Below are 16,628 nucleotides of genomic sequence, written 5' to 3' on the forward strand. Positions count from 1 at the left end.
GGGATTCCTTTCCATTTGCACTACTATCACAGCAATAACCTCTCTCTATTGTCGTGAGTCCTTTCAGCTCATACAGACTTCTGCTTTCCAATATCTGTATTTTGGTATACTGTCACCTTCAGTGTTATTACTGAAAGGTTAGGTTTCCAAATCATGGTTGATTTAGTTTCAATTAGAAAAAAAAGGTGTAAGACCGTTAGTCTGCCTGGGGACCATTGTGTGAGGTGGTGCACCAACACAGAGCCATCAGCAACTCAGCAGTTTATCATTTAAAGAATGCAAGGAGAGCTATGCCTTCTACCATATCCATTTTTAAAAAGGAAAGTTTATTAAAATGGGAGAGAAAAATCTTGAAATAGTCCAAATCCCAAGAAATGCTGAACAACATCAGTCTATTTCAGCTGACTTGTATTGTTTGCTCTACTGCCTAGCCACTCCAGTGAGACCCTATGTTAAAATGAACTGTGCAGAAACAGTTTCTTTCTAAAGGTTGGTAACAAATTGCTTTATTCTTTCTGTAGTTTTATTGAGTATTTGCTTGGACAAAATCCAATTGGTTTCACTGAAAGTTTTGCCTGAGAAAGGATTTCTGGATTAAATAAAAATGTCAAACAAAGAAAAAAGTATAAACTGATGCTTCAAGGCAAAAGGAGATTGCTAGCTTCTTGAGAATAGAAATAGCTGAGAGTTCCCGTTACGTCAGTAGGAGGTTTGTTTTCTTCGTGTTTCTTCTTTGGAGACTGGAAGTTGGTCCTGTGAAAGGTTAGTTCAGATGAATAGGTTCATTAGCAACACTGATCTCAAAGAAGATAATTTCCCATGATTAAGCTTCTTAATCATTTATATGATGACTGTATTATTATAGCTTTCATTATTTAAAATACCAAGAGAAATATTGTAAGCCTAATTTAGCTAGATTAAATACAGTCTTTAAGGAAAGCTATGCAGTCACTTTGCATTTACTTTCCAACATGACTTTTCTGCTGTTACCAGTGAATGTCACACTTCTGATAAGGCGGCTGAAAGTGTCAGAGCTCTCTCGCATGAAGTACAGAAAGAAGAAATGTGCTAAGCTTCCCGAGATGTACCAGCTATTTCACTGAAGATTCGTCGTTTAGCAGCAGTATAATGCATTCACTGAAAGCCCTTGAAACCATTCTGTTGGCTGGTATATTTAGAAAGTGTTATCATGAGGTTTGCATGATACGCCTCCTAGCTATATGTTGCATCAAATAACTTCTTTCAAGCTTTAATAATTCACATATCTCATGTGTTTGCACACTCTTTATTTATAAGTGTTCTTGTGGAACAAATGACCAGAAGATCTGAATATTTCACAAACATTCAGGCATCTAACTTCACCGCACCTCTCTGAGAAATATTGTTAGTTATTTTTGTGTGACTTTCAGACCAGACATTCAGGTAGTATCAATTGTCAGTTTATGGAATTCAGAGTATAAATCATAACTGAAACCAGTATTAGGTCCGCTAAGGGTCATTCTGACAATAGTAGTTACCATACTTGATCAAAATGCAGATATATAATACACTTTATCTTCCAACCATTTTTTTAAATCCTAGCAACCGACTTTATAACAGGAGCGCTAGCCAGTAAATTTTACTTGTTTAATATTGCTATAAACCTGCCTCTTCTGCCCTTTCCTACTTAAGCTAACTTGCCCAGATGTATTCTTTATAAACCTGAATTACAAATCACTCAAGTTTTTCTTACCCATCAGAACTTCTGTGAAGGTAAGGTGACTTTCTACCACCTCCAGTACATCTGTGCCTACAAAGTACTGCAGTGCTCTAGACTGATGATTTTAAAAGCCTCAAAAGGCTTTGAGTTCAACTACTCCATTATCTGATATAGCACAGGCCACCTTGCTCCGTGGTGTGGAGCTTTGTGTGAGTTTGGCTCAGACATGTCTTACAGACAGGCGTGTAGTCCGGATCTGAGGATGCCGAGAGGTGGTACTTTGCTCCAGCGGTTAATTGCTTGCAGTGATAAAAACTCCCCCTCGCTGTGTTAAGCTGCTCACTTTAGCTGTTCAGACTTTTTCTGTGTTTTCCTTCCTGATGAAGAAATTAAAAAGGCAGCCTGTCTTTCAGCCATTTTTTGAATAATTAATGTCTCTACTACTTTTCATTTATTAATAGACCTATTTTCTTCCTGATACCTCTGTTGCCTCTTCCTTACACAAATGAGAATCCCTTTAATTTTCCCTTGTAGCATTTCCAGCTAGAAAAATTATTTTCTCCTCTTTTCCACTGTCTTTAATATTTTGCCTGGGAGCCTCATGTGACAGAAATGTTTTGGCTTATCTGCTCCACTTAGTCATTTTTTAAAAATCTCAGATCTTTAAACACCTCCTTGTGCAGCTACACCAGCCAATTCTTTCTTTCTTACATTCTTTTTTAAAAGGAAAATGGAGTCTGTCTGTAGATCTGTGGATTTCTGAGAGCAGAAAGAAACGCTTGAATTATCTGATTTACCCTCTTGCATATCACCAGTTGCAGAACCTCATTCAGTAGCTGATCAAGTCAGTAATCTGTTGTACATTATATAGTATCTTTCTCAATGCCCCTGCATTATTTTGCTGTGTTGGATTTTAAGACTTCCTATCACTGCACATTGCTGTTTGATTTCTAAAATTCCTTAATATTTGCTTCTTCAAATCTAGTACCAGATGCAATACTTTTGTGAATCCATGCTCACTTTCCTTATGATAAATTTTAGTGTCATATAATGCTGTATGAATCAAATTGGCACTTCCAAACCTATGCAATGTTGCTGTGCTCTTAATGCTGAAAGGTTATTACACTACTAGTAGCTACAATAATTTCTATTGCTTTAAAAGCACATAGCTTAGAGGCAGTACCTATGTGCCTCCTGTTGAATCTTGAGCAAGCAGCGTTTTGTTGTTACTTCCTTTGAAGCCGCCACTATGTCTTAGGTAGCTCAGCTCAGTATAGGAACTGCTGCCCTCTAAGACAGGTCGTACTTGTTCTGGTCGAGCTCTGCAAAGTGCACTCTACAAAAGAAACACTGACATATTAGCACCCTGGCCATTACCTTACCTCATTGGTAGTCAACCCAGATACCAGTCTCGTTCAAGTACATTTTTTCAGTGTCAGAACCCGAGCTGACAGCTCTTTGGGAATTTACAAAGGAATACTGAAGGGAAATGTTGGAGCTGTCCATTGACATCCTAATTAGCAACTCCCTTGTGATGAATCTTGAAGGTGGTTTATTGTGCCTTGAAACATGAACTATCAGGATCTCAGTAAGGTGACAGAATCCTAGAATCATAGAATGGTTTGGGTTTGGAAGGGACCTTAAAGATATCTAGTTCCAACCCCCCTGCCACGGGCAGGGACACCTTCCACTAGCCCAGGTTGCTCAAAGCCCCGTCCAACCTGGCCTTGAACACTGCCAGGGAGGGGGCAGCCACAGCTGCTCTGGGAAACTTGTGCCAGTGTCTCACCACCCTCACAGTAAATAATTTCTTCCTTGAATCTAATCTAAATCTGTATACCCTCTTCCAGTTTAATGCTGACACTCCTCATCCTAACACTACCCTCCCTGATAAAAGAGTCCCTCCCCATCTTTCCTGTAGCCCCTTTAAGTACTGGAAGGCTACTATAAGGTGTCCCCAGAGCCTTCTGTTCTCCACGCTGAACAACCTCAACTCTCCCAGCCTGTCCTCACAGGGGAGGTGCTCCAGCCCCCTGATCATCTTCGTGGCCTCCTCTGGACCCACTCAAGCAGGTCCATGTCCTTCTGATGTTGGGAGCCCCAGAGCTGGACACAGCACTGCAGGGGGGGTCTCACAAGAGCGGAGTAGAGGGACAGAATCCCCTCCCTCGACCTGCTGGCCACACTTCTCTTGATGCAGCCCAGGATACAATTAGCTTTCTGGGCTGCAAGTTCACATTACTGGCTCATATCCAGTTTTCCACTCACTGATACCCCCAAGCCCCTCTCCGCAGGGCTGCTCTTAATCCATTGCTCGCCCAGCCTGTATTTGTGCTTGGGATTGCCCCGACCCATGTGCAGGACCTTGCACTTGGCCTTGTTGAACTTCATGAGGTTTGCACGGGCCCACCTCTCCAGCCTGTCCAGGTCCCTCTGGATGGCACATCCCTTCTCTCCGACCGCACCACACAGCTTGGTGTCATTGGCAAACTTGCTGAGAGTGCGCTCGATCCCACTGTCTGTGTCGCTGACAAAGATGTTAAACAGCGCCGGTCCCAACACCGACCCCTGAGGAACACCACTCATCACCAGTCTCTACTCAGACATTGAGCCATTGACCACAATGACCATCTTTGAGTGCGGCCATCCAACCAATTCCTTATCCACCGAGTGGTCCACCCATCAAATCCGTGTCTCTCCAATTTAGAGACAAGGATGTTGTGTGGGACAGTGTCAGATGCTTTGCCCAAGTCCAGGTAGATGACATCAGTTGCTCTTCTCTTATCCACCAGTGCTGTAACCCCATCGTAGAAGGCCGCCAAACTTGTCAGGCAGGATTTGCCCTTAGTGAAGCCATGTTGGCTGTCACCAATCACCTCCTTGTTTTCCATGTGCGCTATCATAGTTTTCAGGAGAATCTGCTCCATGATCTTGCTGGGCACAGAGGGGAGACTGACTGGCCTGTAGTTCCACGGGTCTTCCTTTTTTCCCTTTATAAAATGGGGGTTATGTTTCCCCTTTTCCAGTCAGTGGAAACTTCACCAGACTGGCACGACTTCTCAAATATGATGGATAGTGGCTGAGCCACTTCATCCGCCAGTTCCCTCAGGACCCACAGATGCATCTCATCAGGTCCCATGGACTTGTGCACCTTCAGGTTCCTTAGATGGTCTCTCGAACATGATCTTCTCCTACAGTGGGAGGTTCATTCTCCCAGTTCCCACCTTTGCCTTCTGCATCCTGGGCAGTGTGGCTGGAGATGACAGTATTTCCACTTTCTGTCATTAATGACCAGGTCATAGAATACATTCCATTCAGGTGTTCATCAAGCTAAATCACAGTCTAAATTGACTGTAGTCTTTCCAGTGACCCTCTGGTCTTTCCAGTGTCCTGATAACTTTGCAGTACTTCATTGGTTATGCTTTTAGATGTGTTCTGGGCAAGTTTGGCCTAACTCAAGATGTCTTCATCTTCTCAGAGGGTCAGGTGGCTCAGATCATGAAGAATATGTATTATTTCCTGACTCTAGTATGCTATATAAGAAAATGTGAATTCAGTGAGTTGATCGTAGAATTTCTGGGGCTTAACAGTCTTTCCCACAAATGTCAGTATAGCTAGCTGCAAGACATCTATTGTCATCAGTTGGATGGTGCTTGGAAACATGAAGGACATGTAGTACTTGTTGTCCTTTGTTGGAAGAAATTTGCCAACTGTATTAGAATATCAATATCAGTTTCTCAGAGCTGATAGCTCTGCTAGTTATTAGTCTTTGAGCCTTCTGCTGGTTTGTAGACTCTGTCTACTTCAGTAAAGTAAAATATGTACCATCAAGAGACTAGGTGGACTCAGTCTTCTTGAGACATATTTATGAACTACACAGAATAGCTTTGTGTATTATTTCTAAGAAAGTTCTTGCACAGCTGTTGGCAAAAGCTTCTCATCCCTTGGGGAGAACAGCTTTAACTTCTTTAACTTACTACTGACAGATTGATGACCAGACTTAATGTAATTAATTTAGAAAACTGACTGCTCCAGACTCTGGTTCTCGCTCTGATTCTCCATCCTTTTCTGTCACGGTCCTCCAGGGAGCATGGGTCTGGACCAGTATCTCGCTATGTCTGCAGGGAACTGAAATAACATCTTTACTATAGTTTTGCCAGTCATCACTGTCGGAGAATCTCCTTGCTGAGCATGGCAAAAATGTGACTCACAAACTCAAATCATACCTCTCCCCTGACATTTTGAAAACTTAGTCACTTGTTTTGAGGCAAAATCAGACATGGTAAAACATGGATGTGTTCGAGCTGCATCTGTGGGAATTGATATCCCCTCCTGGTTCCCTGTTTTGCCAATAAATACACACTAGTTTCCAGACTGCCACAAAAATAGAGTCTCCATCTCTATCCAGTCATCAGTGCCCCAAAGTTTCACAGAATCACAGAATCATCTAGGTTGGAAGGGACCTTGAAGATCATCTAGTCCAACCGTTAACCCAGCACTGACAGATCCCAACTACACCATATCCCTAAGTGCTATGTCAACCCACCTCTTGAACACCTCCAGGGATGGGGACTCCACCACCTCCCTGGGCAGCCCATTCCAACACCTAACTACCCGTTCTGTAAAGAAATACTTCCTAATATCCAGTCTAAACCTTCCCTGGCGCAACTTGAGGCCATTCCCTCTTGTCCTGTCGCTTATTACTTGGTTCAAGAGACTCATCCCCAGCTTTCTGCAACCTCCTTTCAGGGAGTTGTAGAGGGCAATGAGGTCTCCCCTCAGCCTCCTCTTCTCCAGACTAAACAATCCCAGTTCCCTCAGCCGCTCCTCGTATGACATGTGCTCCGAATGATCCTTTCCAAGGCAGACAGGGAAGTCTATGGGCCCATCTTAGGGACAGAGGCTACATGCATGCAAGTGACCAAGCAAAACCTCCTTAGGTCTCACCCAGACACCCAGAGAGCAGCATAAATGGAAGGGAAGCCCTGAATTTGGAAGAAATTAATAATTCACTTGGCGGCAGCAGCAGGTAGCAGTTAGTATAAACCATTTTTTCTGCAATGAAGTGAGCCTAGCTGGGTTAGGATGCACATACTTAACTATTACTGAAAATTTGCAACAGTGGAAGAGTGGTTGCTGCGTCTCCACCTGGATTCATTCCTTCTGTCATCTTTCATGAGACGTGGCCTGACATTAAACTCTTAGATGTATATAACCTCTTTCATGCTAAAGTGTGATTTATGAGTAAATGGGAAGCTGACATATGGTTTATTAATAACTTTTTTTAAGAGACTGGGGGAAATTACAGCTTTGCAAAGCTGAGTTATCTTGGTAGCATTTCCTCGTATGCCTCCAAGAAATACACTGTGAAACTACAGTGTACAGCAAGGCACATCCAAGCCTTCTGAAATTCATTGGTTTCACCAAAGATTTCAATTCAGTTAACCTCAAACTATCACTTAAATATTTAATATCTTCAGAAGCTTTTTCTGAAGACAATTCAGATAAGAGAGAAATATTTTCATTTGGGAAAGTAGAATAGCTGGGATTCTTCTGTTGGGCTGTTACACAGCAGTGGTAAGAGAGTATCCGAGCCTTTGGTTACCAGTTACAGCATCCTTAGGTTCCACTTCAAATTAAATGCACTTCTTCTGAATATCTGCAGATGCCCATGTAGCTTTATTCAGAGCTTTTGCATTTTTTGATGCTCTGTTTTTCATGGTGCTGGGAATTTGTGGTGAAATATGTAAGTATAACTGGGATATTTGTCCTTGAGAAAGCTATTTCTGCTACCCCTATGCGTTCTTTGGACATTAAAAATTTAAGTTTCTAACCGACATTTTTACAAAATTTGTTGTATTATGCAATTTAAACAAGAAAATGACACAAATAAAATCTCCAGCTGTGTGTTTAGCTAAATTATTTTTTCTCATCCAAATATAAAAATTAGACTGCTGAGGTTAGAAGCACCTTCACCTTCATGGCTGTGCTTAATTCCCATAACTGGAAAGAGACTGGTAGGTCATCATAATGTGTATGTTCTTTATGATACATAATATATAAGTATACATAATTGAGTGCTAGTTATTTTCTTTTCTGACTATCAATAGACCATTTCTTTGCACAGTGGTACCCAAATATAGTGCGGTCTCTCTTTGAAGGAAAAAAAATCAGAAACATACACACCAATAAATATTTCAGTTTCAGAATCTTTTGAGGAAACATCAGAGAGAAAGAAAATAAGATCCCAGAGGTCTTTCTCTCCTCTCATATGTTAGCAGCCTGACACTATTACAACTGCTGGGCCTTGTCATTCATAGTGCTTTTGCAATCTTGTTTTCTATTTCTGGAGTGTATTTCTAACAGTACAACTTCCAAAGCAAAAGTGTTTGCCATATAGGATTTCAGCAGGGCTGATGGATGAACTACGTGCTAGTTACATAGAGATTGTACACTCAGAAAAAAATTTCAGTGCTATCAGTCTGAACCACATAATTTTCTTTGTGTGATAGTTTTGCTAGGACCATGGTAGTACTACTGTCAGCAAAGTACTTTCAAATAGGCTATTAGTAGTGATATCCTCAATTTTTTGTTAATTAGAGAATGTCACAAGAATGAGATTCTTAAAATACAGTTTGTTTCAGGACCATCTGTCCAACAGCTTTTGAATATCTGCAATATGAATTGTGTGCTGGAATAGATGATTAAAACCAATCAGAACAAAACCAGTTCCTTTTAACTTGCACGTTTTATTGTGTTGGCTATTACCATATGGTAAGGAAGCAAAATACAACTGGGTGGTATAGCTGTTTTCTAGAAAAAATGCTGATGTTGTGTGGAATGTGTATGATTTTCAGAGTCATCCAAAATATCTGCCTGGATGGTCTTACGTGGTCTCCCACAACCTGCCAGAATAATTGGGGTTTTAATCAGAAGAGAATTAGTGTTTTCAAAACCTGCTTAAAAGAAAAAATATATGTTTAAATTGAATGTTTGGGTATACATGTAGGAGTCTGGGCCACGCTGGGAGAAAGTTAGTGCAGACAGAAGAATGCAAGGATGAAGACAAGGCCAGCAAAATAAGGCTGGCAAAAACACACAAGACAGCAGATAAGTGAGAAACACCTGTGGTCAGCAAAAGCACACAAGTCTGAGCAAAACAGGGTATGAGATAAGGGAGTTTTGGCAAGTTTGGGGCTTTACGTGCTAATTGCAATTAACCAATGCAAATGCTTGTAGAGGCGCGTGAACAGCATGTGTAGATGACCTGTAGCCTATTAGAAGATAGATGAGTGCGTGTACGGAACTTAGTAGAGTATAAATGTAACCAGAAAAGGAATAGAATATATATAATAAAAAAAGATGGACGACCTGATCATCACATTGGTGTTGCGTCGTTTCTGTTCCCGCATGGAGAAATGAGGACCCCGGCTAATGGTGACCCCGACATATACATTTAAGCAGTTTTGGAAACTATGTTGACTAATACTTTGTATTTCTTCAATACAGCAAGAGAAACTAGGCAGAATGCAGTTCAGTGCTTATAGCCCTATGTGAAATAAAGCTTTAAACAGAGGAGGAGAATATCCACGCAAAGAGTGGTGGAAAATAAATTAGCTGCTGAACTCGCTAATAGGAATAAGTGCTTATATTTTCCTAAGAAAGCTTAGAAATGCATCTGGAAAAAGAGAAGGGCAGAGGCTTCAGTTTGTAGCTGTTGAGTCAAAATTAATGATATACCAGTAGATTGGTTTGCATTTCATTGGCTTCACAAGGACAAATCATAATGGACTTTGTGTCTTTCTTCAGAACATTATGAGCAAATTTTGAAATAAGTGCCTGGGGTTTTTAGACTGCACGACTCATATTACACTCCTTGGGAGTTCTGCAGCTAGAAAGCCCTACTTAAAATGTGGACATTATATACAAGAGTGTTTCTAAGTCACTACAGGTACAGTTAACATATACAGGAAAGGGACAGTTTTAAAGTGGAAAAAATGTAAAATGACTTCTCATGTAGAAGAAAGTGGCCTAAAAGCTAAGATTCATAGAAAGATAAAATTGATACCTAGAAGTGACGTATGTTGGGTACTGAATGTGATGTCTATGTGATTAAAAGAATGGATCTCTTTTTCAGAGTAGTCCTACCACTGGAGTCGGGCTGAGCAAGTGCTTAGCTCCTTAGAAAAATCAGCAGGTCACTTAAATTAAGTTGCATAAATATTGGTTTAGAAGCCAGATCACTCTGCACAATCAGGTTTTAAAATTTGCAATTTAATTATATAATCAGTTGTAAATTCTAAATCACAAAATCATTATGGATTTGGCTTTACATTACCTCACAGGAAACATAGTGAGCTTTTTCATATTCCTGCCACATTACTTAAATTCCTTACCAGTTTCCCATGTGCTTTTCATAACATCCCAGAGAGATACCTGGAATGTGAAAAATAATCAGGTTATTTACCTTCTTTCAGATTTCCAGGCTTTTGGTCTGAAGAAAGGAATGTTCTTCAATCCAGATCCTTATCTGAAGATTTCCATCCAGCCTGGAAAACACAGCATCTTCCCAGCGCTTCCTCATCATGGACAGGAGAAGAGATCAAAGATCATGTGTAATACTGTTAACCCAATCTGGCAAGGAGAGGTAAGCAGTTTGAGTATTGAGCTGAGACTTTTCTTAAAACATGGAAATGACTCTGGCAGTATTGCTCTTTCTTTTTTTTTTTTTTTTTTTTTTTTAATTCCTTTCTTGGCTAAATAGTTATTGACCTAACTGTGCTTGATGTATTTCATGACTTCTTGTCTTAATGCAAAAGGTTTAATTAGCTACAAAGATGAATCATACATTAAAACTTCCAGTACGGGTTGTGCTTTGTGGATGTAATTTATGAAGTTGTTGAAGGCAGGCATAAAACAGAATTGAAAAATAAACTTGGATAGTGTGAGAGGCTGCTGCTAGATTGTCATAGTGTTCTTACACAGAGAGGAGACATTATATAAAGCAGAACAAGTATAGCATGCAAATAAAAAGAATCTATGTGATTGAAAAATGTCAGTGGCAATGTAAATTAAAGGCAACTTTGGCACATTTGCCCATCACCTTGAAGAAATACTCTCTAGTCTGCTGCTTCTTGTTGGAAGGGCTTAGTAGGTATTAATGAGATCTGAGAGTTCAATTGCTGCCTGCTGTTTTTAAATTACACACGAAATGGCAACAGGCAGCAAAGAATAAGGAATCTCATTGGAATTAAAGGAGCCTGACATAATGGATGTGTTTTACTGGCATTCTCTGTCAGACCACTGCAGGAGAGTAAAAGTAAATAAATAAACTAAATAGATTTATTCAAATTAAAATGGAAATTGTAAAGTAGTTTAGGGATAATTAGGTCAAAGTCTATAGACATGGAAGTGTGAGTAGGGAAAAAAGACAGCAAAAATGTCACTGAATGCTCCTACCTGGAGGAGGATGGTCAAGAAACTAGATACCACGTCAGGTTATGCAACAGGTGAGCCTACGTGAGGGAGGTCGGGGGAGACAACCTTGAAACTAGTCTGAGAAAAACACCTTCTAACAGGACTTAATTAAGTGGAAGGCCCTGTCGTGAGACATCCACCAAGCTGTAACTTCTCTGTGGCTCCAAGCATCAGATGGATCTGACTGAGGGGTCCCAGGTCAAGCTGAGGAGCTGGAACTGACATGGAGGATCAGGGAGTTGGCAGAGATCTTTCAGTAAAGCACATAAGACACAGGCCTAGAGGGAGGCAGGCATGAAGGGGAAGATTGCTGTATGTGTGTCACACTCTGTACGTGGGATTGTGGGAGCTGGCACCAAGTGTGGATGCCAGGACTTGACACTCAGAGGTGGACACAGGGTATGACTGTGGTCATAACTGCTGAGGTGGCACACAGGCTGTCCTTATCCAAAGAGGGATATAGCAGCTGTGCTGATGGAGGCTGAAAATAGGCTTTTTAGAAGCATTTAGTACTGATCAGAAGTCTTCTGTCAACAAAGACAACCCCCAGCCAAAGTAACTTGTTCTCATGTCAAGGTCCTTTTGCACTGCTGGAGGATAAAATAACCAAAGAGTGAGTATGTGGCCCTGATAAAATGTCATGGGTGTCTTCTCAGGCCACGCAGGATGGCTTTGTTTCTGGGCTGACATTTCTTTTCCAGTGGAGTTTGGCAGTGAGAAATGGAGAAACAATGAAATGGCCTAATTATGGACATTGGAAAACAAAAGAGCACAGCTGGCTTCCAGCTTCTCTGTTCAGCCCCCTGGTTTTCTTGACTGCGTGCAGGCACGCTGCTTCTCTCTTTCTGTTGTTAGCCTGTTAGTGGCTAGGGAGTCTGAAACAGCCGAGCTGTCGTTTAACACGTTCTCCTCCTGCATTCTCTTCAGCTGATATTGAGATGTTTTGTTGTTTTGTGTTGCAGTCTATGCACATCAGCTAGTCTGAAGTCTTTCTTTTGTTACTGAAAACCCACATTGGTTTCTATTGCACAGAAGACCCTAGGCCTGATTTTCTTCAACTTTGTCCCTTTATGGGACAAGGGAAGAAGGAAGACTGCAAACTGTTGCTGAATCGTGGTGGTAGGCATTCTTCTGTCCACCCTTGTCACTGATGGATGTGAATGTATAAAGTGAAAAATGTTGAGGAATCATAGCCATTTCATTAAATGGATCAGTTGCTAGTTGTTTTCCCAAAAAATATTTTAGGCAATATATTATTTCAGAAGGGTTATTCTTTCCTAAGCTTCTCTGTCACTATATGTAAATAGAAGCCAGATGTTCTTTTTTTTTTTTTCCCTCCTCAGTTGAATGACAGATCTAATTTGTTTTGGCTGCTAAACTTGAAAAAAATCTGGAATAGGGAAATAAAACTATAGAGATATCTGCAGACTGGATCTTTATATGTGTTCTTGATTACCCTTGAGCAAATTCAGAAGTGAAAGAGTTGATTTAGTTTTGTAGGGCCTCAACACCAAAATAAAGTCCTACAGACTGAGAGGTGACTCATTTACTTATATTAATTCATTCTGGTATTCCCCCTCATACTTACCAGGTTGTTCTATTTGCGTAGTAACCACCTGCATTATAGGTACACTCTGGGAGCACCATGATATCTCAGGCAATTTTTTTCTGTCTCGTAATATGTGATATGGATGATGATCTTCATTTCACAGGCTGTTGAAACACTGTTCAGCACAAGTATCCTGACTTAAAGCTATTCTTCCATTGCTATGTATTGCAGTACTTTGCAGCAGAGGACATAAAGAAATGGAAAATTTTACTAATTGAGGAATAGCATGTGACATTTTGACAATTGCAACAGGGCTCTGCATGAGGTGAAAGAGCCCTCACACTGGGAATTGCTCGCTGAGACAGGTGGTAGAGAGGCATCATTTTGTGATGTTTCTATGTTTTCACATGTTCACATCAGATTCTGCTAAGCCAAAGTGCTGAATATTGCCATGTGTAATGATGACACGTGATAAGTACTTTGGGGAAGATCCACACTAGCTACTGAAGGTGCCTAGGCCTCTGCAGGGTCAATGAGGAGAAGTAGGCAGCTGCAGAAAATAAAAGTAGTAGCAAGTGTCTTCAGACAGGGAACTTGTTGCTGAATCAGGGTTAATGGTCCTGCTTGTTTTCTTACTCCTGGCTGTAGTTTCAAACTGGTGCATTCTTCAGCAACATCTGTACTGCTAAATGAAATAAGTGAGTTCCTGGAAACCACATGCCATTGGACAGCTTGACTCTAAACTCCTAGGTTCAGCAGACATTGTGCTGGCTGTCCACACAGTTGCAAGAGCATAGTGAGTGAGTTGTCCTATCTGGTTTGAGGTAAAATGGAAAGGAAGTCTCAGGAGGAAGTGCCCACTTCCCAGATCTTCTGTACATCTAGTAGAATTGAGAAGGGTGAATGTTGATTGTATCTCTTCTAATATTGATATTTTAAAAAATGACACTATGTCCATTTTGTTTCATATGGAGGCAATGTGTCTGCTGTCACATTCTTTGGAAAAAGCTCCTTTAAGAAGATTTTATTTGTCAGCAAGCAGTAGATAGTTCAGATAAGCAATAGAGACCATTGGGGTTCATAAGCAACAAAGCAAAGTGGTTTAAAAAGTAGTTCCTCACTCGATGGTTTTGCAGATAAAGTACTTCAGGCCCCTGGACTTTCCCTTAGACATTTATGGTATTTCTTTCTTAACTGTAGCAGTTTGAGCTAACTGCTTCTTCAGTTTTTGTTCATTTACTAGTGAGTGGATAGACAGCCTCAAGGAATGGCCAGTGAGATGACTATAAAAATTGGCTGTTGCAACCATCCAGCATATTTAAAGTAGTAAGAAGTATCATCTGTTAAATAACACACTGAATTTCTACTCCAATAATTCTAGCTCTGGAAGAGTAGATTGCCTTAAAGTGGGAGCCCAATACTAGGATAAAAATGATCTCAGCCCCCTGCAGCTTCACTGTTTGTCTCTTTGCCTCAGCCTTAACAAATACTGGTAAATTATAGCTGAGGCACAAAACAGTGTTTTGGGTGGCTGCTTTATCACTCTGAAGACAGCTGCATTTCACTGGTGAATTAATTGGTGTGTATAAGCAGAGGTGTTCAGTACTCTGTTGCAAGGGCACTTAACAAATAGTAGTTAATGTGTCAGATCTGATAAACAGAATTACAGTATTTTCCTGTGTGTAACTTGTACTCTCTACACCTCAGATAACCCACAACCTTTCAAAAATACTGCATTTGAATAAATTCTCACGTAACCTGTCTCTTCAGATTGCCAACACAAAGGAAACAGTCAGGGGCTTGAATGCCAGAGGGAGGTGGTTTGGGGAGAGAGGGCTGTCATCAGTGATAGAAACATTGGGTTTGGATGCTGCCTGCAAGAATGCCAAGATGACATGAATGCAAATGACCGTCTTGAGTGCTGTTTGTAAAAAAAACAGTTTGTAACTGCTTTTCTTACGATGCAGATTTGTAACTCGGGCACTGGTTCTGTGATCATGAGTGCTGGACTGGTGCATGATGGACAACCCAGCAGTACTGGGACTGAAAGAGGCTTTGTCAAAAGAGCCAGATCATGCAGTATGGTGTTATGTTAACTCTCTGCTTCTCCTGAGGCTTTACGTTGGCTGATGTGATGGGTGCTACCTGATGTAGCACAAGCCTAGAGTGATGCAAGCAGTGGATACTTGACCAAAGGTGAATCTTTCCAGAACAAAGTTAAACCATTAAAGATGCTTTGGTATATTTGAATCAACAGTATGAATTTAAACTAAATCAGGTTATATTTGGTCTGATTTTGATCTAATATTCAGAGCACTAGATGGTGATCATCCTACCATGGCCTCACAGAATCATTGCATGATTTCACCAGAAGTCCAAAATGAAAAAAACAACGGGAACATCACACTGATTGAACTACTTATTTATTGTTGAACTTGGATAACCTTTTTCCCCCTTCTACTGGCAAATACAATAGAATCTGCTGTAGAAACTTGGAGGCCTTTACACCTACGTGTAAATCCAATATAGATGCAGTGAAATCCAGATCCTGAGTTCAGTATGAGTTTTGCCAAAGATGTCACTGGGATCAAGTAAAACCTTGTGGGTGGTAGCTTCACGGCATAGCATTTCTGCACACATGGCCAGGTAAAGTGTAAAACATAGTTTGACTCCACAGAAAAGCTCTGATTTTACAGCTGCAGGTTTTTGAATATCTGGTGATGGTTGAAGTGTGAAAGCTCAAGACAACCTCAGTTTCTTCAGGAATGGGTTACGGTGTGAAAAAAATTGTCTAGATTTTTTTTTTAATATGTTATTCTTCTAGAAATGCATTTTAATTACAACTTCTGAATCTAGAAGACTATCAGTCTTGCTAATCTTGTGTATTAGTGCTCATGAGAGTCCTCAAATATTTTCAGCCTATGCTGTGCTAATAAATTCATAGACAGTGTGTGGGAGATGAAGAAAAAACCCGGACTCTTTAAGCAGTGTTTGCACTTGATTTATCCAGAAGTTCTTTCACATTTCTAATGTCTTAGGGCTGAAAGTTGCCGTTAATAAAGTAAGAGACATCTTGCAAAACTATCTAAGCCATCAGAGAGAATTCACAATGAGCCTATTAACTAGTAACTCTGAATTTCTACGTGAAATAGATGGGAAGGACTTTTTTTAGTCCTTGTTTCCAATACAGAGAGGTAGTGAATCTGAGGGAGAAATCTGGGAAAGGATTGAATCGTACTTTAGAATAGCAGCACATATTTATGTGCACCCCTTTTCTGTAGGAAAAAAAAAAAACCATGACATGCCAGAATAAGGTACCACATTCGATCTGATGCCCTGCAGTCACTGCTGCATTCCAGGACTCTCTCAGAGTACATGTAGACATGTCCCAGCCTTTGGCAGCAATGTGCTTGGCCCTACCGACTCTGCTGTATTTTGTGTGGTCACTGAGTAATACTGTAGTAAGATTAAGAAACTGGAATTCCCCACGAGCTTATCCAGTTGTTCATATGAGTAGTGTTGTATATGGGATAGTAGCGATATGTAAAAGAGGTTTTTGAAAAGGGAACAGAATAATACAGATGGAGAGTGACGAGTGCATTGAGTGTAACTGTTCCACTGGAGTATTTGAAACAAAAAACCTACTAATGAAATATTCAGCTGAAAGACTAAATCTGTCTTCATCCATCAGATGTAATTTACAGCCTTTTAAGATTTACTTCTGCTTGTATTGTCCCTGTGGCATGATAGATATCACAAATAAATTTTCTTTTTAATTCTATCCAACTCCAAATCAAGAACCTAATTCTTCCTGTCACCAACATATTAATTTATCTACCTTTCACCAGTTATTATACTCACTATTTTTAAAGAACTTGACTTGCACTTAACTTGTCTAATTGG

General features: G+C 40.5%; 1 protein-coding gene across 5 annotated transcripts in view; it reads left to right on the top strand.

Annotated features, from left to right (window-relative positions):
* The window catches only part of HECW1 (HECT, C2 and WW domain containing E3 ubiquitin protein ligase 1), a 270,071-nt gene that overhangs the window by 163,890 nt on the left and 89,553 nt on the right, over positions 1 to 16,628 (top strand). For all 5 annotated transcript variants that reach the window (XM_074890150.1, XM_074890071.1, XM_074890307.1 and 2 more), the window contains one exon: positions 10,177 to 10,346. In XM_074890150.1, the coding sequence (XP_074746251.1) occupies positions 10,177 to 10,346 (170 nt within the window). The remainder of the gene's footprint in view (positions 1 to 10,176; positions 10,347 to 16,628) is intronic.

The sequence above is a fragment of the Strix uralensis genome, chromosome 1 (genome assembly GCF_047716275.1).
Source record: "Strix uralensis isolate ZFMK-TIS-50842 chromosome 1, bStrUra1, whole genome shotgun sequence".
In the NCBI taxonomy this organism is placed as follows: Eukaryota; Metazoa; Chordata; class Aves; order Strigiformes; family Strigidae; genus Strix; species Strix uralensis.